Source organism: Giraffa tippelskirchi, chromosome 4 (assembly GCF_054371585.1).
Source record: "Giraffa tippelskirchi isolate mGirTip1 chromosome 4, T2T-mGirTip1v1.2.pri, whole genome shotgun sequence".
In the NCBI taxonomy this organism is placed as follows: domain Eukaryota; kingdom Metazoa; phylum Chordata; class Mammalia; order Artiodactyla; family Giraffidae; genus Giraffa; species Giraffa tippelskirchi.
Window position 1 is genome coordinate 199,615,651 of NC_137278.1, and position 20,259 is coordinate 199,635,909.

General features: G+C 58.0%; 1 protein-coding gene across 2 annotated transcripts in view; it reads right to left on the reverse strand.

The window, feature by feature from the left end:
- Positions 1-522: 522 nt before the first annotated feature.
- Positions 523-20,259, reverse strand: part of TEAD4 (TEA domain transcription factor 4) — a 67,317-nt gene continuing 47,580 nt past the window's right edge. For both annotated transcript variants that reach the window (XM_081593907.1, XM_081593908.1), the window contains exons 5-12: positions 17,354-17,482; positions 16,148-16,191; positions 15,684-15,739; positions 13,323-13,462; positions 12,052-12,225; positions 8,037-8,177; positions 7,086-7,238; positions 523-5,995 (exon numbers count right to left, since the gene is read on the reverse strand). In XM_081593907.1, the coding sequence (XP_081450033.1) occupies positions 5,882-5,995; positions 7,086-7,238; positions 8,037-8,177; positions 12,052-12,225; positions 13,323-13,462; positions 15,684-15,739; positions 16,148-16,191; positions 17,354-17,482 (951 nt within the window). In that variant the 3' untranslated portion in view covers positions 523-5,881. The remainder of the gene's footprint in view (positions 5,996-7,085; positions 7,239-8,036; positions 8,178-12,051; positions 12,226-13,322; positions 13,463-15,683; positions 15,740-16,147; positions 16,192-17,353; positions 17,483-20,259) is intronic.

Here is a 20,259-nt window from a genome sequence, read left to right on the forward strand (position 1 = left end):
CCGACACACCTGCCACCAGTGACCTGGCTCCCCACGAAGGAAGGGCCCCTGGGAGGGGTGGGGGTGACACCTGGGTCCCGGGTCCCAGGAACGGTGCAGCTCAGGGTGAACTGAAGTGGGTCTGGGCCCCTCAGTCCACTATAACCTGCGGTTGTGATTTTGGGGAGCCAGCCAGCCCCGTGGGCCTGCTCACTCCTGGGTCAAGGCTAACGTCACGTTCCCAGAAGGCCAACTTAGGGACTGCATCCCACCAGGCCCGGCCTGAACCTCTGACTTTGACCACTCTTCGAATGCAGGGGGTGTTAAGTCCATCTGCTGTTTATGGAGTAGCTGACGCTATGCGTCTAGAACCGCGGTGCACACAGACCCCGGGGTCTCGAAGGAGGAGGGAAGGGACTGTCTGGCCCAGGTGGCGGCTGAGGCTCGTCCTCCCTGACAGCCGGACCAGCTGGACCTGCTGCCTTGTGCTCCGTCAGCAGGGACTCCTTCATTTTCATACAAAGAAATCACCGCACAGACGCCTTTGTGTGTGGAGCAGACTTTACTGAGGTTTGGAGACAAAGGGGGTTTACATAGCAAAATACAAAACACTTGAAGTTGAATATCAGACAACCATGAACCCAGATACCATTTCCTCCCGCAGGCCTCCAGCCTTCCTCGGAGGTACAGGCCCACCGCACCCGTGCTATCGCAGGACGTGAAACAAAAACCACTTCCAGACAGCTTCTTAACGGAGCGGCTCGGAGCTCCCTTTCCAGAGTTACTTTCTCAATGAAGAACACCTGCTCCCTCTTTCTGACTCCCCACCTCACCACTCCACCCCTCGCCCACAGAGTGAGGAGGAGAGTCTGAAACGGTGGCCTCTAGGCTGAACCAGGTGCCCCGAGGTCTCCTCTTGCCTTTGTTTGTTTTTTTGGCCATACTGCAGCATGTGGGATCAACCAGCATTCGAATCCATGCCCCCTACATTGGAAACCCAGAGTCTTAATCACTGGACCACCAGGAAAGTCCCTTCTCTCTGCCTTTTAAAGGACATCAGACCAGAGCTTCTGTTTCTCTAAAAATGTGTGTGTGTGTGTGTGGTATGTGTGTCTATATGATGAATGTTGAGTGTATGTGTGTAGGTGTATGGTACATGCATGTGTGTGTGATGAGTATACGAATGTGTGTAGGTGTGTGTGTCTATGTGTAAGTGTGTGCATACAGTGTGTGTAGGTGTGTGCTATATGTGTGTGTATGTATGTATATACAATGTGTGTGTACCTAGGTGTGTGGTACATGCGGTATGTTTGTGATAGTGTATGAATGTGTGAGTGTGTAGGTGTGTATGTCTATGTGTAAGTGTGCATATAATGTGTGTGAGTGTGTGCTGTATGTGTGTGCATGAGTGTGTATACAGTGTGTGTGTGTAGGTATGAGGTACATATATGTGTGTGTATACGATGAGTATATGAATGTGTGTAGGTATGTGTGTCTATGTGTAAGTGTGTATACAGTGTGTATAGGTGTGTGTGCTGTGTACATATGTGTATACAGTGTGTGTGTATTAGGAGTGTGGTACATGCATATGTGTGTATGTGATAACTACACGAATGAGCATGTGTGTCTGTGTGTAAGTGTGTATACAGTGTGTGTAGTTGGGTATGCTGTATTGTGTGTATGAGTGTATATTCAATGTGTGTGTGTATAGGAGTATGGTGCATGCATATGTGTGTATGTGATAACTACATGAATGAGTGTGTAGGTGTGTGTGTCTGTGTAAGTGTGTATATTGTGTGTAGCTGGGTGTGCTGTATTGTGTGCATGTGTGTGCCTGTACATGTGCTGTGAGTGTGAACGTGTAAGTGTGTGGCCGGGGTGGCAGGGGCAGAGTCAGGACTGACCTTTCATGCATCGTGCCCCGCAAGCCTGGTGTGGGTCTGCCCCCTCACATGCGTGCTCACCCTCCTCCCCACAGCAGCCCACGGTCAGCCCACTCCATTCCCATTTCGCAGACGAGGTCACAAAGGCTCCCGGAGCTCAGTCACTCGCCCCAGGCCACACAACTGGTAAGAAACTGACTCAGCCCCCAGAAACCTGGCTCCGGGTTTCCATCCTCAGAACAACTGCTCCAGATTCACCTTCTTGCTTCCTTTCTTGGCTGACACGACAGTACTGTCAGAAGGGGTCAAACACGGTGACCCCTGGGATAACCAGGTAAAAGGGGGCCCGACCCAGCTCCAGCTCTGCCCCTCCTCCGGGCAGGTGTGGCCCAGGTGTGCACAGGTGGCCCTGTCCCTGCGGGGTCGGGAGCTCCCTGTGGTCACCACCCCCGCCCCTGGCCTCACTGCCCTCGAGTCCCATGGGTGGGAGGGGAGCAGGTGCCCCGGCCCCACGCTCCTCACCCATTGGCTCCAGTCCACATGCCCCTCAACTCCTGCTGCGTGGGGCTCCCCCCATTAGCAAGAGCACCCCCACTCAATGGAAAGTCCCTGATGACCGTTGGGGCCCTGCCCAATCACCAGACCCCACGGGTCAGGCACCATCCAGTTTCCATGTCCCCCTCTCCTGGCTCCCAGTGCCATCAGGAGGGTCCCACAGACTCCAGGACCCTCACTCACAGCCCCGAAGGCACAGATCACACACCTTCGAATGTTCACCAGGCCCCTTCCATGCCCCAGATGTGGGGTTTGGATTGTAGGAGGTGACAGAGCAGGACCCCTCTGTCCTGCAGTGGCTCCCTTGCCCCCGATGCTGAGTCCGAGGGCAAGACAGACGCGGAAACAACGACACTGCTCTGTGGCCCACAGCCGCCTGTGTTGTTTCCCAGAAACCAGATTCGACACTCTTACTCCCTCACTTAAAATCCTTCCAGGACCTCCCATCATACAGAGGAAAATCCAAGCCCTTCCTGACCTTGGGGGCTGGGGCCTGGGCCACATCTGGACCTGCGGCTCCCTCTCTCGGTTCCTGACACGGCCTCCCCGCCGTCCCCACGCACACGTCACCCTCCCCAGGCCCCAGGTCCTCTCTCATTTCCTGGTGGTCCCCCATCAGTCTGCCTGTCCTTTACCCGCTCGGTTTGTCTTTCCTCTTCAGTAAGACGTAAGCTGCCTAGAGACCCCCTCTGTCTCAGCCATCTGTACATCCCTGTTCCTGGCATGAACCAGAAGTTAAATAAACATGTGTTAAGCTGGTGAATACATGCATTCAGATTCCAGAACACTCCAAGCAAGTTAGCTGGCCTCTCTGGATGCCCCTCTCTCATCTTTAAAATGGGGAGAGCACAGCACCCCTGGGTGAGGATGGAAGAGATGTCTCAGCCCCGATGCCCAGGGATGGGTGACAGGTGCCCGGATGGGTTGGGAGTGGGATGCCTTTGCCCCGCTAGGCAGGAGCCAGCAGCCCTTCTGCAGAAGTGGCTCCATGCTGGCTCTGCAAGAATGAGTGACAGTTCTCCAGGGGCCTGCTGGCCAGGGGACATGAGTTGCCAAGGCTAAAGGCAGAGAGTGGCTAGGAGGGGATGTGTGTGAGATGACGCCGCAGGAGAAGCAGGTCATGGTCTGCACTGCACCTCAGGGAGAGGCGCCTAGATCTATGTTCTCGGTGGCGGACCGGTCTGGACTTTCCAGCTCTAAGTAGGTGACTGTCCATCAGGCTGATGAGACCAGGTCCTAAAGAGAAGGGAACACTCGCAGCCAGCCCCTGGCTCCAACATCTACATGGACTCCCTAGACCCAGGACACAAAACGACAGACCTAGTTTGTGCATCCGTCCCAGGGCCCAAGGCTGCTCATACACAAGCATTTGTCCAAAGGTTCAGTCCTGCTAGGGGCGCAGAGGTCACGGGCTCCCTTTATTCTGACAGCTCTGGGAACAAGGGTGGAGAAGTGGGAGGGCAAAGGCCGTGATGGTGACCAGGGGTGGGCAGGAGAGCCTCCCCAGACCCAAACCACACAAGGACAGAAGACGATTCTCAGGGACTCAGGGACCCCTCGCCTCCCTCCACATCACGTCGTCTATAGATGAGAGCCGGGCCCTGGCACACAGGAGGGAGACACAGCTTGGCCCGGGGTCTAGCAGCTGTCCAGAAGGAAGCTGGAGGGCTGGTCCGCCTGCCCTGTCCAGAGCTGCCAGCAGATTGCCTCTTCAAGCTGTTTATCTAGGCAATGCCTCTCTTTCAAGAAGCAGCGCCTCTCAATTTCTGCCTCTTCCCTGAACCTTCCACACCCCACCCCCTCCCACCTCTGAATTCCGGTTGCTCTGAGGACCAGCCCATCCCCACTTAAGAGTTTCCCAAGCTGACTCCTCAGACTACAAGGAGTCAGTGCTATTAATAATAATGCATACTCACGGCACACACTCGTGTGCTTGGCACCATGCTAGGCACTCTACATATACGAGGTAGGTACTATTGTTATACCCATTGTACAGATGGGGAAACTGAGGCACGGTGAAATTAGGTGAAACCTCCCCAAGGCCACACTAGTCCGAAGCTGAGCACCAGGATTCCAATCCTAGCCGCTGACTCCAGAGCCCTGGCTCCTAACCACACAACACCTCCTCAATACCATCTTATTCACTTCATATCCCCACACACGTCCCTGAGAGATCAGCACACAAAAGTCCTGCGGGTGACTCTTGCTCCCCTTGGGCTCCAGGCTCCGGAAAGTGTGGTTCCCTATTAGGGAAGATGATAGCAAGCAGCCACTAGATGGCAGCAAAGAGCCGGTCCCGGCATCCCAAGGGCCAGGAGGGGTACGAGGATGGTAACAACTTTTTATCTCTTTAGTGCACTTTGCATCAGGCACTATACAGACGCGTCCTCCTCACTAAGGCCGTCCCCCTCTACAGGGAGGAAAGGACACACATGCTGAGACAGGGCGGGCAGCGGGGAGCCCTAGGACTGAGGCCAGTTGCCAGGAGGAACAGACCAGGGAAATTCCCTCAGCTGAGGGGTCGGTCCCCTCCAGGCCCAGGGTGGGCTTCACTCCCACCTCCTCCATCCCCAGGGGGCACAGAACCTTCCGTTTGGGGAGGGGGTGGTCGGCCCAGCTGCTCCAAGGTGGTCATCACCCAGTAGGCTTCTTGGCTGGGAGGCGCTTGCTGTGAAATGGCAAGGCATGCCAACTGCATGGTCTCAGAGACCACTAACACGGTGCGGACCTCGGACCAATGTTCTTGGCCTTCACCACCAAAGAGGACGCCGAGGGACCCCAGGGCCCCCACCCACACTCAGAAGCTGGCCCAAGCACTCCCACCCTCGCTGTCTTGGGTTCCCCTGACCTGGAACCCACCCCACCCCCCCACCCACCCCGGGCAGCTGGCGTGGCCAGAGACTTCACGTCCACTGAGCTAAAGAGCTCTGATTATCCCCGTCTAACCTCCACACCTGAAATGCACCCCCGAGCTGGGCCGGCCTCCCCGATGGGTGTTCAGGGGAAGCGGCAGCAGAAGCGGTGGGGGAAGGGGAGCAGACACATCGCTCCCCATGCCCACACAGGATGCACAGGCCAGGGACCTGCGCCAGTCCCCAGGCCTCCCGTTGTGGCTGGAGCCAGGGGCAGAAGCTCCAGGACAGCTCGGGGACGTGCCATCTTGAGCGGCAGCAGCTGGCGACCATCCTGGCCGAGTCCACGGAGCCCTGGCTTCACAGCCGCGCCCGGGGCGGCATCTGGCCCCTTCTCCCTCAGCCCTCCTGGGGCTCGCGCAGCCAGACGGGGCCTCTGAAGACGCACAGAGCTGGGGTTTATTGGGCTTGGGCAATTGCAGGTTCAGGCAGAGTTTGCTCCTGGGTAGAAGAGTCACCACCTCAACTCTCGGTGCTTCGGGGGGCTGCCCCTGTGGGGCCCCTCCCCTCGTCCCTGCACACGTGATGTCACCCCCTCCCTGTCCCTGGTCTCTACTCCTTCACCAGCCGGTAGATGTGGTGCTGAGCCCCGTGCTCGCTCGCTGACACCTCGAAGACGTACGCGACGCACAGCAGGGTCTCCTGGGTGTCTCTGTTGGTGACCACCTGCAGGGGGAGAGAGGGAGGGCCTCAGGGGACAGCATGCCATCCGCTCTGCCCACCACCTGCTCCTGCCCCACACCTGCACACATCACACACCTGTCCCCCCACACCTGCCTTCACACCTGCACATACCACACACCTTCCCCCCACACACACACCTGTCCCCCCACACCTGCCTTCACACCTGCACACACCACACACCTTCCCCCTACACACACACCTGCCCCCCACACCTACACACATCACACACCTGTCCCCCACACCTGCCTTCACACCTGCACACACCACACACCTTCCCCCCACACACACACCTGTCCCCCCACACCTGCCTTCACACCTGCACACACCACACACCTTCCCCCCCCACACACACCTGTCCCCCCACACCTGCCTTCACACCTGCACACACCACACACCTTCCCCACACACACACACCTGTCCCCCCACACCTGCCTTCACACCTGCACACACCACACACCTTCCCCACACACACACCTGTCCCCCTACACCTGCCTTCACACCTGCACACACCACACACCTTCCCCACACAAGCACACCTGTCCCCCCATACCTACACACATCACACACCTGTCCCCCATACCTGCACACACACCCGTCCCTGCACACATACCTGTCTTCACACCAGTCCCCACACACATACACCTGCCTTCCCACCTCGCCACACACACACACACACACACACACACACACATCTGTTCCCCCACACCTGTCTTCACACCTGCCTTCACACCTGTCCCCCCCACACACATCTGCCTTTCCACCTGCTCCCACACACACACCTGTCCCCCCACACCTGCACACACCATCTGCCTTCCCCCTACACCTGCCTTCACACCTGCACATACCACACACGTCCCCTCCACACCTGTATTCACACCTGCACACACATCTGTCCCCACAAACACATCTGCCTTCACACCTGTTTCCCAACACACACACCTGCCTTCCCACATCTGTACATATACACATCTGTTCCCCCACACCTGTCCCCCCACACCTGCCTTCCCATCTTCCCCTCACACCTGCACACACACATCTGCCCCTACCTGCACACACACACGCACACACACACCTGCAGGATGGTGAAGTTCTCCAGCACACTGTTCATCATGTACTTCTCAGGCAGGTGCTTCAGCTTGTGGATGAAGTTGATCATGTACTCACAGAGCGGGGAGCGGTGGATGCGATAGGAGTAGTGGCCGTTCTCATAGCGCGCGTACTCGGTCTGCAGGGCCGGGGACAGCGCAGCTTAGAAGGCCGCTGCCCACCTCCAGCCCGACAGCTCCCTGAGGAAGGTCCACGACACACTAGGGCTTAAGTGGGAAGGTGGGGCTGACCCCTGGGGTCCCGGGGAGACAGACCCCCGCCTCCCCCGGCAACCCGGACACCCACCGGGTATCTGAGGGAGGAGCTTAAAGACGTGGAGGTGGGGACAGAGTGACAGCTCAGTTCTGGCCGCACACAGGGGCAGGGTCACAGGGACCTTGTGGCCACGGATCCGTCACGTATGTGCATCTACACATCTGTGCACGCACAGGCACACAGCTGAGCGTGTGGGCTACATCAGAGTCAGCTTTAGGGGGCTAATGCTCTGTCCACTCTAGTAGGCAAGAGGGGGGCTAGCAAAGGGATTACAGTTGCACGCGGATCACAATTATCTCAAACTAAAGCTTCACTGGAGATAACTCTAAGAGCTTTTCAGAGACTGCGACTTACCCAGACACCATGCGCAGGTGGGAGAGGTCTGGGGTTAAGCACTGTGGGGGACTCAGTGCCAGGGTGTTGGCCCCTGTACAGCCTGATGTACAGCCAGTGAGAACCACCAGGATGGGGGGGGGCTGGCCTCTCACCCCCCCGGCTCGTGTTGTGCGTGAGGTAGGTTGTCAGTGAAAAGGACAGTGAGGGTGAGACTGCCTTAATTCAGACAAATCTGGGGAAAGAGGTGAGAAGCTCAAGCTGGCAGGGGGTGTGTGTGTGTGTGTGCGCATGAGGGGCCGGAGCCCAAGTGGGCAGCATGGCCTACCTCCACTTTCTCCACCACCTGCTTGCCGAAGGAGCACACCTTGGTGGAACAGGTGATGATCATGTTCTCGGGGCTCTCGTACTGGCTGGACACCCCATAGAAGGAGCTGCCCTCGTCCTCCATGTTGGTGTTGAGGTCTGCCTGGAGGGAGACAAGGGCGAGGGCAGGGCGGTAACTCAGAGGGGCGCTGTTTGGGGTCACGGCCCAGGTCCCAGGGCCAGGACACCATTGAGGTGGGGTGCTCAGAGAGAACATGGATGTAGGACCTCAGAAAGCTTCCCAGTCCGTTCACACACAGGCCTGGGGTAAAGTCAGGCTGTGGGACAGAAAGGGTGGCAAGAGCCTGCCCCTGCTGCCCACCAAGTACCAGCCGCCCAGCAGACGTGACCCCACACTGGCCTTCAGCACAACGAGACCCTGCCGGTACCTTTCAGCAATGGCTCTGGGGGCTGGCCCCTGGCCATCTCTGGCCCCGTGAGCCCAGCCACCCTAGACTTCTGCATCTCAGTTCTGCCTCCAGACCAGTCTCCCCAACACCAGCCCCCTTCCGCTAGGCCCCTCCTCTAACTGCTCTGAGAGGTCTTGACAACCCTCTTGCAGAATCCCTTTAAAATGGGAACACCACCAGGCTGGCAGGGCCTGGCCCTGCCCCTTCTGGACGGTGAAGACCCTGGAGGCAGGAACCAAGCTCTCCCAGGGCTCGGCCAGGCACAGGGTGTGTGCCTTCAACAGAGGGTGGCACATGACTGTTTGAGCCAGGCCCCTCACGGTGGCTCTGAGCAAGAAGTGGTCCTGTAGTCACAAGGGGGGGACCCACGCTTCCTGCACCTGCCAGTCCTCAGAACCACAGCCCCACCCCAGCCCAAAGACGCTCCCGGGCCTTCTGGCATCACCTCCCACTCGCCTGGCCTTTCAGTCACCCATGCATCCTGTCCAGCCCAGAACAGCCGGGGAGGAGGGGGAGAGGCTGCAACATAGTCTCTGCCCTCAAGGAGTGTGTGTGTGACTTGGGGGGTGGTGGGGAGCAGCGAGAACAGGTGAGCTGGCAGTTGAGAGGGAGAGGAGATGGAGCAGAGATAGAATTCCACAGGGACTTCCCTGGCGGTCCAGGGGTTAGGACTCTGTGCTTCCACTGCAGAGGGCCCGGGTTCGATCCCTGGTCAGAGAACTAAGACCCAACATGCAAAAAGAAAAGTCCCACAAGTGAAGGTCCAGAGTCTGCCCCAGAATCTACCCCTGGGGACCCCAGCTGGCGACAGCCACACAGTATTCTCCGTGACATCCTAACTACGACCCCACTTCCTCGACAGCCCCACCGCAGGGTTTCCTGCCCACCGTGTACCCCCACTCTGAGCACCGCACCCACACAAGCTTCGAGTCTCCACCTTCTCAGCCTGAGAGCAGAGCTGTCCCCCTCACCCCCGTTACCCTGAGAGGCGCCCACCCCCCACCCCGAGCGCCCCCTCGCTCCCCTCCCCCACCCTATTCATAGCCACGGCACGGTGGGCAGCTCGAAGGCTGTGCCCAGAACAGGTGTGGGGGATCGGATGGCTGACAGATGAGCCGAGACAGCCGGGCAAGGGGGCTGGGGGCTCAGATTCATTGTCACGCGCTGGTATGTGCCCGGGAGACAGGGCCCTGCGACAGAGGAGGGGCTGGGGCCCTGTCCTCCCTGCCAGCTCAGCCCGGCCTTTTCAATCTGGAGTTAATGGCCATCAGGGTCCAGGAGGCCCCTCTCCCTCCGCCGACGGACAGAGGAGGACTCTGCTGATCTCACAGATCCTAGGGGAGGAGGGCGGGGCGCTGGCCTCTCGGCCGCTGCATCTCACATGCACGGGGCCCAGCTTGACCCCCCAACCCCTCCTGTGCCGATGCCCCTGCCAGCTGGAACCGATGAGCCCCGGAGGACACGAGCTGACCACTCACTCCTTACCCCCACCAGTGAGGGCAGTAACTCAGCAGGAGGGGCTGGGAGGCCAAGCTGAGGACATCAGAGTCCCCCCTTCTCCCACTCCAAGCACCCTCTGACCCACCTCGCAGCCTGCATGACCAGGGCCTGGGGCTGGATGAGAAAACCACCAGGCAAGAAAAAGGAGGCTGGGGACGGGGAGGGGGTTCACCATGTCCTTGCTCAGCCGTGTCCCTGCCTAAATGTGTGGCCCGTCTCACGCCAGCTCCAGGCCAGGGCGCAGGAGAAGAGGGTTCTGGATGGCTGGAGTCTGGGGCTGCCCGGGAGGACCCCAAGTCCCATGGTTAGCAAGCAGGAGAACTGCCTTCCCCACATCACAGGTCTGACCTTCCCTGGCACCTCTGCCTTCCCCACACAGGAGGAGAGGGGCCAGATGGCGACTGAGGTGTCCTGGCCACCGACATGCCCCCCCCCACCTCCCCGGCCTGCTGCCCTGTCCTCAGCTCCGATTTCACCCGCCCTCACCCTGCCCAAGTCTCTGGCCATCGGGGCTCAGGCTGGGGACAGGAGGCAGGCACATGGCCCCCTTCACCGTTAGCTGACCGCACACGCCAGGGTCTTCAAACACACAGCCTCTCACATGCCCTCAAGAACCAACTGCTGACTCTGCAGGTGGAGAAACAGGGCCCAGTGGAGCCAAGACTCCTGGGAATGCAACTCTCCAGCCAGGCCCTCCACTGCCCGCCTGGCTCTCCTTACATGCTGGAGGGCTCGCTGGTAGCCCGCCCCCAGTCCCATGTGGTGACCGCCCCAGGGCGCTGAGAACACGAGCTCCTGTTGGGTCCACACAGCACAGGCTGTGTGCACAGCCCATGGATGGGGCACTGAGGCCAGTGTGGAACTTGCCCGTTCATGCTTCTTGGCACCTCTGCCCCCACCTCCTTTTCTCTCATCATCCCCGGCCTCAGCCCCCCCAGAGTCAAAAGGAAGGAGAGGACCAGGGCCACGGGCCAGACTGGGGAAGGATGCTCTGGCTCTTCCCCTACTCCTGCCAGCTCTGATCTCCAGGCAGGATGGAGATCATCATCCTGACCATCTCCTGGCAGTGAAGTCTGGGCTCTAGAAAATGACCCTGAATGCCCATCTAAGTCTGCTCTCTTCCTACCCTGGCTTAGGGGCTAGGGTCCCTTTTTAGGCAATCCAGAGCCTTCTCCACCAGCAGAGGGGGAGCACCAGGGCCCTGCGGGAGGCACTAGGCACCTGGCAAAGCAGGAAATGTAGGGCGATGGTTACAAGCACACTCCCAGAGCTGGGTCTGAACGCTGGTTCTGCCACTACCAACTGGGTGGCCCTGGCAGGTCATTTCATCTCTCTGTGCCCCAGTTTCCCCTCTAGGGACCGAGGCTGTCAACTGTACCTCCCTTCAGTAGGGTGGCAAGGATGCATGCACGTGTATGCATGCTCAGTCACTCAGTCGTGTCCGACTCTGCAACTGCATGGACTGTAAGCCGGCCAGGCTCCTCCGTCCATGGGATTCTCCAGGCAAGAATACTGGAGTGGGTTGCCATTTCCTCCTTCAGGGGATCTTTCCAACCCAGGGACTGAACCTGCATCTCTTACGTCTCCTGCTTTGGCAGGCAAGTTCTTTACCACTAGTGCCACCTGGGAAGCCCAGTGAAGAAGAAATATGCTAATAAAAGCAACACGATGAGGGTGACCTTCTCCCGATGGCCCTGACCTTCCCCAGTATGCCCATCACAAGAAGGACTGCAGGAGCCAGGCTCGCTGGGGCTGGGGGTCTCAGAGCCAGCCCCTTGCTGACTCCATACCTCAGTTTCCCCATCTGTGAAATGGGGGTCTAGAGTGGTTCTCATCTGGAGGCTGGATAGAAGAACACAGAATATTATCTCCAACTGGAAGAAGGCAGGTGCTGGTGAGAAGGGCCCCCACGCTGCTATCTCCCCTGACCAGGGCAGCGTTCCCATCAGTGCCTCCTGCCAGCCAGGCCTCCCTGGTCAGGCTTCACCCTCGGGGCAGCTGAGCCAGGGGCCAAGTGATGGTCATCGATGAGCTGGGGCAGGAAGGAGGAGGTCACCAGGGACTTACCCAGAACTTCACGAGGAAAAAGGCGTTGGAGGGTCCACGTTCAAAGAGCTCCTTGAGGCCGCCCTTCTTCTCAGGGAACTTGTCGTAGATCTGGTGGATGTCCACGGCTTCGAGGTAGGGGTCGCTATAGCTGGGGCTTGACTGGCCGATGTGCACGAACAGGTGCTTGTTGTACTGTGGGCACAGAAGAGCTGGTCTGAGGGGCCGCAGGGCGGACGGACCAGCCCTGGAGCTCTGAGCCCAGCCAGGGACGCCACGGCAGGGCCTCAGTTTCCCCCCTGGTAACATGGAGCAGGAAGAAGGGCTGAATGCAAAGCAGAGTAAACAGGCATCCCGCACCTGGGGCGGGGCAGCCCCCCACAGGGGCTCAGCACGTGTTGGTCCTATTTGCACTATTCTGAGTCGTGACTCGGTCACTGGACATCCTTAGGTGAGTCATTTCTATCTTTGGACCCCCTCGATCTCATCTGTGACGGAAGACCACTGAACCAGAAAAGGGGTGCTTTCCCCACTTGGAGTGATGGTGGAGGGGCTGGGAATCCCTTGCTGCAACCCAAGAAAATCCACTTCTTTCACAATAAACGCTAGGCTTCCAAGGAAGGGTTTGTCTGACTAACGAGTTCCTCACCTGAAAAATAAGCTTCTAAATGTCAAACTGGGAGAGGGAGAGTGTAGGAGGGAGGCTCAGGAGGGGAGGGGATATGTGCATACATATGGGCTGATCCACGTTGTTGTATGGCAGAAACCAAAACAACTTTGTAAAGCAATTATCCTCCAATTTAAAATAAATTAGGATAAAAATAAGGAAATATTGAGAAATCTTAGCATTTAAGAAAAAAAATGTTAAACTGAAATGATCAGTGAAGTTTCCCCGGCTCTGGCTTCCTGTCCACCTGGCCAGGTGCTACTCTGAACTCTGCAGGTGACGCTGGTCACCCAGGATGGAGACACAGAAGGGGACAAGGTAGGGGTGGATGAAGGAGGATATGAAGGGACTGGGGGCTAGGATGGGACACAGAGACCAGGGGAGGGCTTAGGGAAGGGAGAGACGCAAGGTCCAGTGAGAAAGAAGTCAGGAGGAGGACGGGTGAACCAGGAGAGGATGAGAAGGAACAGGGAACCTAAATTCAGTCCCAAGGTGGAGTGGGGCAGAGGGCAGGGAGAGAAAGCCAGAGCAGGTAAAATAGGAGCTGGAGGAGGCTGGGGAGCAGCACCCTCCAGGAATGAGGACGGGGCGGGAAAAAATGCAGCTGGCGAAAGCCAGGACCTACCGTATCGGGGTCCTGCTGCCGCTCCAAGAAGGCAGAGAACTCCAACATCCAGAGCTTGGAGCTGGCCACGCTGCGGCCCTGCCACGGGGGCGCAGGGGGCGCAGAGGGCGACGGGGCAGGTCCTGCCGGAGACTCGAACCCTGCACACAGTGGACAGCACATGGGAGCCGGCCCACACGGCCTCCCCACACCAGCCTCCCCCAGACCCCCAGACCCATTGGAACCTGGCTGGGGGACCTGCTGTGTGCCTCCCAGCAGGGGTGGGGATGGAGGCAAAGCACTGGCCAGCAGTCCAGGGGCAGTCCTGGCAGGGAGCTCAGCCCTGACAGTTCAGTCCCCTCTGGGCACAGGACGGCTCTCAAGGGAAAAGATGCTGGCCAGGGACAGGTCTGGGGGGTGGGGAGGCAAGGGACGGGGGTGGTTGGGGGCAGGGGGCGAGTGGAATGCCTACTAGACCCAGGGCTTTCAGGGCAGGCACTGCTTGGTTCTTGCCCTGGAGGGGCTTCAGATCCAGCCAGGGAGATAACTGGACAAATGACTACAATGACACAAGTTTCTGCCCAGCCCCTGGGACAGCGTCCGGCCCAGAAGTGGATGCAGGTTTGCGATTAAGAAAACTGACAGGAGGGCACTGAGCGCTGTAGGGGGAGCTCCTGGTCCACCGTGAAGGTGGTCAGAAAGGCTTTCCGCAGGTGATATTGAAAGAGGTTATGCAGGGGAGTGGGAAGGAGGCTCAAGTGGCAGGGGATATATGTATACTTATGGTTGATTCACGTTGTTGTACAGCAGAAACTAACACAACATCGTAAGGCAATTATCCTCCAATTAAAAATAAATTTAATAATAAAAAAATTAAAAGAAGTGATGTGGCAGGAGCAGGAGACAGCAGTGGAGACAGGGTCTCCAGGCAGAAGGCACGGGGCTGTCGGACGCTCAGTGGGCTGGGGGGCTCCATCCAGCAGGTTTGTGTTGAGGCTGGAAACAAGGCTGGAGAGTTGGAGCCTGGCTGCTGGGTGAGGGGTACAGGTTTCAGCCTGAGCTCAGGAGGGTGACGGAGGATTCTAACCAGGGCCGAGGAGCAACTGGCCGAGCATTTCTGCACATCTTGTTCCTCGTGGAGGAAGAACTGGGCAGGGGCGAGGCTGGCCAGAAACGCAGGCTTCATGGGCTCTTCTCAAGAGGGGAAAAGAAGAGGGCAGTGAAGAGGAGCAGACACAGGAGGGACATGGAGGGAGCAAGACTCCAGGACTTGGTGACAGACAGGACGAGAGGGCAGCCGAGGCAGGTAGGTCAGGAGCCCGGGGAGGAGACAGAGAAGGGATGGCAGAGGACCACACTGGACACACCAGCTCACACACTGGACATGTGAGCTGAATCCCTCATTCATATGTCCAAGGGCAGCTTCCTGAGTCCTGCCCGGTGCACACTGGACGTGGCCCAACACACGGAGGACAGACACAGACACCAGCCTGGGATGGTGCCCAGGTGCATGGAGAGTGACAATCACCGGGGAGCCTCTAATGGAGTCTCAGCTGGAAGCAGCGTGGTGAGAAAGACGCTTTACAAAGATGATGGGTGAGTTACGGGGTGGAAGAGCAAGGATGTGGATGCAGATGGGGAAGCTGGTCAAGAGACTACAGCAGTGACCCAGGATCGAGGAGGGCCTGAGAGAAGCTGATGGGCAGAAAGGGCAGAGCACAGGTTGGGGGGGTGGGGGGTGGCCCCAAGCAGCTGTCAAGAACCTAGGAGGGCAGCAGGGCTCCTCTCAGAGCAGGAAAAGCCAGGCCAGCGTGCAGGCAGGAGCCAGTCCCAAACCAGGAAAGGTAGCTGAGGGCGAGGATCCCGTCTTGCCCTGCAGAGGGGCAGGTGGAGGGACCCTCCTGAGAAAGAGGCAGGGACAGAGCTGGTCACGTGAGCAGCCAGGGTGCCGCCCATCTGCCCTGCCTCAGGAGCCTTCCCTCTGCTGACCAGGGGCTCCAGGCTGGAATGCCAGGCTCTGCGGGAACCCCGTCTCAAAGGAGAGGGTTACAGTGTCCCAGAGGGAGGCCAGCCCAAGAGCCAGGCCAGCCCAAGAGCCAGGCTGGACGGGACAGACATGCAGGTGGAGCAGCACCATGCCCACCACGCCCCGTGAGCCGTGCGCATGCTGCCAGCCCTGAGCCTCTCTGGGGAGGATGGGCAGCCCCAGGCACACAGGTGTCTTGGCTCTGGATCGGGGTGCAATCAGGAGACAGGGTGCGCGGTCTGAGCACGCACCAGGATGGCGTCTAAGGGGGCGTGAGCGCCCAGCTGTCGGGGCCTGGGACCAGGGCAGGAGCCGCAGGGTGTGACACAGGAGGGAGTCAGACCCTGCCCACCCACCTGGCAGAGGCAGTGACGGCTGGACAGTGTAGGTTTGCTGGGAGAAAGGTTTCACACTGCGGGAGACAAGAGAGGACACATGAGCCCGGGGCAGCCATGGAGCTTCGGTCAGGCCCCAGCACTGTCTGTGAGGCAGCCCGGGGGGTTGGGGACTCTCGGTTGGGGAATCCTGCTCCCTCTGGATTCTGGCTGGCCCACGGAAGCAGCATGTCTGTTGGGCAAACCCATCACTTCCTCCCTCCTACTCAGGCCAGGCTCCTTCCCTCAGGTCCTGAGCTCAGGCCCTGCCCCACCCAGGATAGACCGGGGCTTTGCCAAATGCCACCCAGGTGCCCCATCCGTAAGCACAGGGCCATCCAGAAAGGCTGACTCCACCCTGTGGCCTGCCCACCCTGTGGCTGGGGTCAACAGAATGGTTCACAGGCTCAAGTGCAACCTAGGGTGTAATCAGAGGCCATACTCACTCATGGGACGTTCCGGCTTGGCCCGGCAGAGCTCCTTGCCAAAACTGAGGAGGTAAAAGCACAGGGTCAGCAGAGCCCTGGGGGCACAGCGGGCGGCATGGAGTCAGACATGGCAGGGGGCCTCAGAGCTGGAAGGGAGGCTGGAGCCTGAGCCCGGGGGCTGGGGAGGGTGTTAACACCCCTGATTCCATCAAGGCAGCGTGGCCTCCTAGAGAATGCATCCAGGAAGCCCAGCCCCTGGAATGCCCCCCCAATGAGGGGCTCCTAGGAGAAGCCCCCAGGCTCACAGACATGGCTCCTCCTGTCTCCTCTCTCAGAGACAAGTCCTCTGTGACGGTGGCAAGCATGGCCCCCACAGTCCACGGCCCCCAACATCCTGCTTAGATCTGAGCGCCCCAAAGTCACGTGGGCACACCTCAAGTCCCGTCGTCCTATCTACTCAATGCCCTGCTGGACGAGAGGCTCGCCGGACTGCCCCTTGTTCTCGGGCCTGGGGTGGTGCATTAGTCCCGATGGCCAGGAAAAGCCCTGGGAAGGAGGGGCCTTTCTAGACTGTTCTTAGAGCGGCCGAGAGACCCTTTCTCAGGCCAAGAAGTTCACATTCAAGAGGAGTTTGTCCTTGGACATCAGCCTCCACCTGGGAGGAACACCTGAGGGGCAGAAGGGGATAAGGCCAAGTGGGGGCGGGGGTTACTGGGGACTGGCCAGTGCTGCACCAAAGCCTGGGGCCTCAGCTGCCTCTTCTGCATGTGTGTGTTAAGCTGCTTCAGTCGCATCCCACTCTTTACTATCCTATGAACTGTAGCCCACCAGGCTCCTCTGTCCATGGGATGCTCTGGGCAAGAGTACTGGAGTGGGCTGCCATGCCCTTCTCCAGGGGATCTTCCCCACCCAGGGATCGAACCCAGGTCTCTCATGTCTCCTGCTTTGGCAGGCGGGTTCTTTATCACTAGTGCCACTAGGAAACCGGGCCAACTCTGCAGAGCCCCCGGGCCGGCCATCTGATGGCATGGCTTCACCCTCTGTCCCCGCCAAGGTCCCCAGAGGGCAGTTCCAACGCCTGCACGGCCCTCCGTCCTTGGTCCCTCCTTCCCTGAGAAGACTCAGGTGAGGACTCTGGTGTGGCCAGCGCCGTGTCTCCTCAGAAGGGGGAGGAGGGAGAAGGACAGGGCGGTCCAGCCTCCAGCTGCAGGCAGCTCCACTTACCCCTGAGACCGCTGGGTAGCCTGGGCCCCGGGTGAGGGTCATTTTACTGTGGAAGGCTGCGGCGGAGATGATCTGGGCGGACGACATGGCAGCCATGCTCTGCAGGGCCTTGTCCTTAGCTGCCTGATCCTGGGGAGACATTGGGGGGGAGGCCTCAGCACGAGCACCGTGGCAGGCCAAGAGAGGCCCCGGGACCGAGCTCCCACTCCTGCAGGGCTGTGAACCTTCCCTGTGACTCTGAGTAAGTCACTGGGTGGCTCTGATCCCTTTCCTCATCTGTCAAAGGGGACACTTGTCCTGCCTGTCACACTAGCATTTAAAGAGACTTTGACCCACTCCCGGGCCCATAGCCAGAGAAAAACATGATCCGAAAGGATACATGCACCCCAGTGTTCATTGCAGCACTGTTTACAATAGCCAAGACATGAAAGCAGCCTCAATGTCCATCAGCAGAGGAATGGATAAAGAAGATGCAGTACATATATGCAATGGAATATTACTCGGCCATTAAAAAGAATGAAATAATGCCATTTGCAGCAACAATGGATGGACCTAGAGAGTATCATACTGAGTGAAATCAGACAGAGGAGAAATATTGTATGACATCCCTTATGTGTGGAATCTAAAAAGAAATGATACAAATGAACCTACTTACAAAACAGAAAGAGACTCATAGAAAACAAACTTACGGTTGCCAGGGGGAAGAGATAGTTAGGGAGTTTGGGATGGACAGGTACACACTGATGTATTCAAAATGGATAACCAACAAGGACCTACTGTATAACACAGGGAACTCTGCTCAATGTTATGTGCCAGCCTGGATGGGAGGGGGGTTTGGGGGAGAACGGATACATACATATGTAAGGCTGAGTCCCTTCCCTGTCCACCTAAAACTACTAGAACATTGTTAATCAGTTATACCCCAATACAAAATAAAAAGTTTAAAGTTCAAAAAAAAATAAAGAGAATTTGAAGGTCACCTGCCAGACCACAGCTCTCCTGTTGCCAACCTAAGGGACACCTGCGAACAGAGACCACCCAGGCCTCGCTCACCTCCACACCAAGGGTGCCTGGGACCCCACCTGGCTCACAGGAGCAGATGCAGGAATATGCTCAGCAGAGTCATCTCTGGTCACATGGACAGTGACAAGAGCCAGTCTCCTGTGGTCCCCGTCTCAGACCTCGCCTATGGGTATCAACTGTACCACGGGCACCCATGGTTCCTGAGCCTTCTATGTGTCAGAATGTGGCTGTCTGTCCTCTGTAGTCCAAAGACTCGTCCCCCCCCAAAAAAAAATGGGCTCAGCCAGCATAGGCTCTGAATGAATCAGCAGTATCATCTGCTTATAATAAATCCTTGTTAATACTTGTCTAAGCCAATGGTCCCCATCCTGAGCTCCCCAACCCTGAAGGGCCTCTAAAGCAATAAGACAACATCCTGTATTCCAAAAAGTCCATATGGATCAGAAATAAGACCGTACATACAGACAGTGGTCTGGTGCAAGCAGCATTACTGGGGCTAAAATGTTGGGTTGTCAACTCCAGAGCTGTAATTAGAAACCCTGTATCTTTATGATGGATTATTTTTAAATGGGAAAAATACGTGGGCCCTTTATTTAATCACCAACTTGATGGACCCAAATCTGTTCTGAATGATAAGCAAGCGGATTGCTGAGGGAGGGCCTTGCAGCTCACAGCTGGGTTTGCTGTGACTTCACTCGCCGGGTGGGTGGCATTACAGCAAAGGTTCAAGTGGTGAGCCTGGCATCCTGTGAGACACAGTGCGGGGCCAGGCCCTTCCACCCAGCCTCTCAGCGACCCTTACAGTCACAGGGCACCAGACAGCCCCCAGAAAGTAAAGAACTCTGTCTCACTTTGTCTCTGAACATCACAGGACCCCTGTGAGGCTGGCAGGACTTGTCATACCCCCATTCTAAGATAAACTGAGGCTCAGAGAATTTAGGGGACCCGGGTGTTGACAGGGGTCACAGGATGGTCTCCCCTGCGAAGTGGGTCCAGGACAGGACATCTGTGACCTCTGACCTCTGCAGGCCCAGGGGCTGAGCAGACCAAGGAGGGGGCAGGTCAGGACCTGAGGGCACCCCATCTTCAGCACAGAGGGTGCAAGATGCCACGCTGAGCATTGGGCACCCCAGCCCACTGTTCTTTTGGGGCCAAACTTGGGCCCTGCTCTGATGCGGTCTCTGCTAACCAAAGCATCAGGCTGTCTCTCTCCAAGGACTCTGGGGGTCCCAGAAGCACCACCCAGGCTTGCTCCCTCCAGGACACGGATGGGGCAGCACCCCAGGAAGCCCACAGACCTCTGTTAACAATGGCACTGGGAGGCTGGATGGCTCCAGCCCTGTGTCAGTGACCTGTACTCCTTTCTGATAGCCGGCCTAAATGAATAGCCAGGGACCAGCAAGTGGGACAGGAATCGTGGGGAGTAGGGGGGTGACATCAGTGACCTGGTACTGAATTTTGAGGTTGGAGGGGACCTCAGACAGCACCTTGATTAACCCTGTCATTTATAGGCAGGGAAGCTGGCTGGAGCTTGAGGTGGGTGACCTAGCCAAGTGCCCACGGGCAGAGCCAGGCCAGTGACCCAAAGATTTCCACCTGACCTTGCTGCCCACTCGGGAGCTTAACTGCCCTGGACCCCAGACCCCTCGGAGAATATGGTAAAATCCTTAGACCACATTCTCCCCAAAGTGCATATGCAGGAAAATGTGCATATTACTTAAAGGACCCGTGGCTCCCCTTGAAGACTGTCTGGCGGTCCACTGAGGCTGTTCCTAGCCCCTCATCAGAGTCTATGGACAGGGACAGTTCAGTCCCTCCAGCGCACGTGGGCTCTACAGCCCACAGGAATCAACAGCTCCCCTCGGCGGCTCTAAATAGAAGCC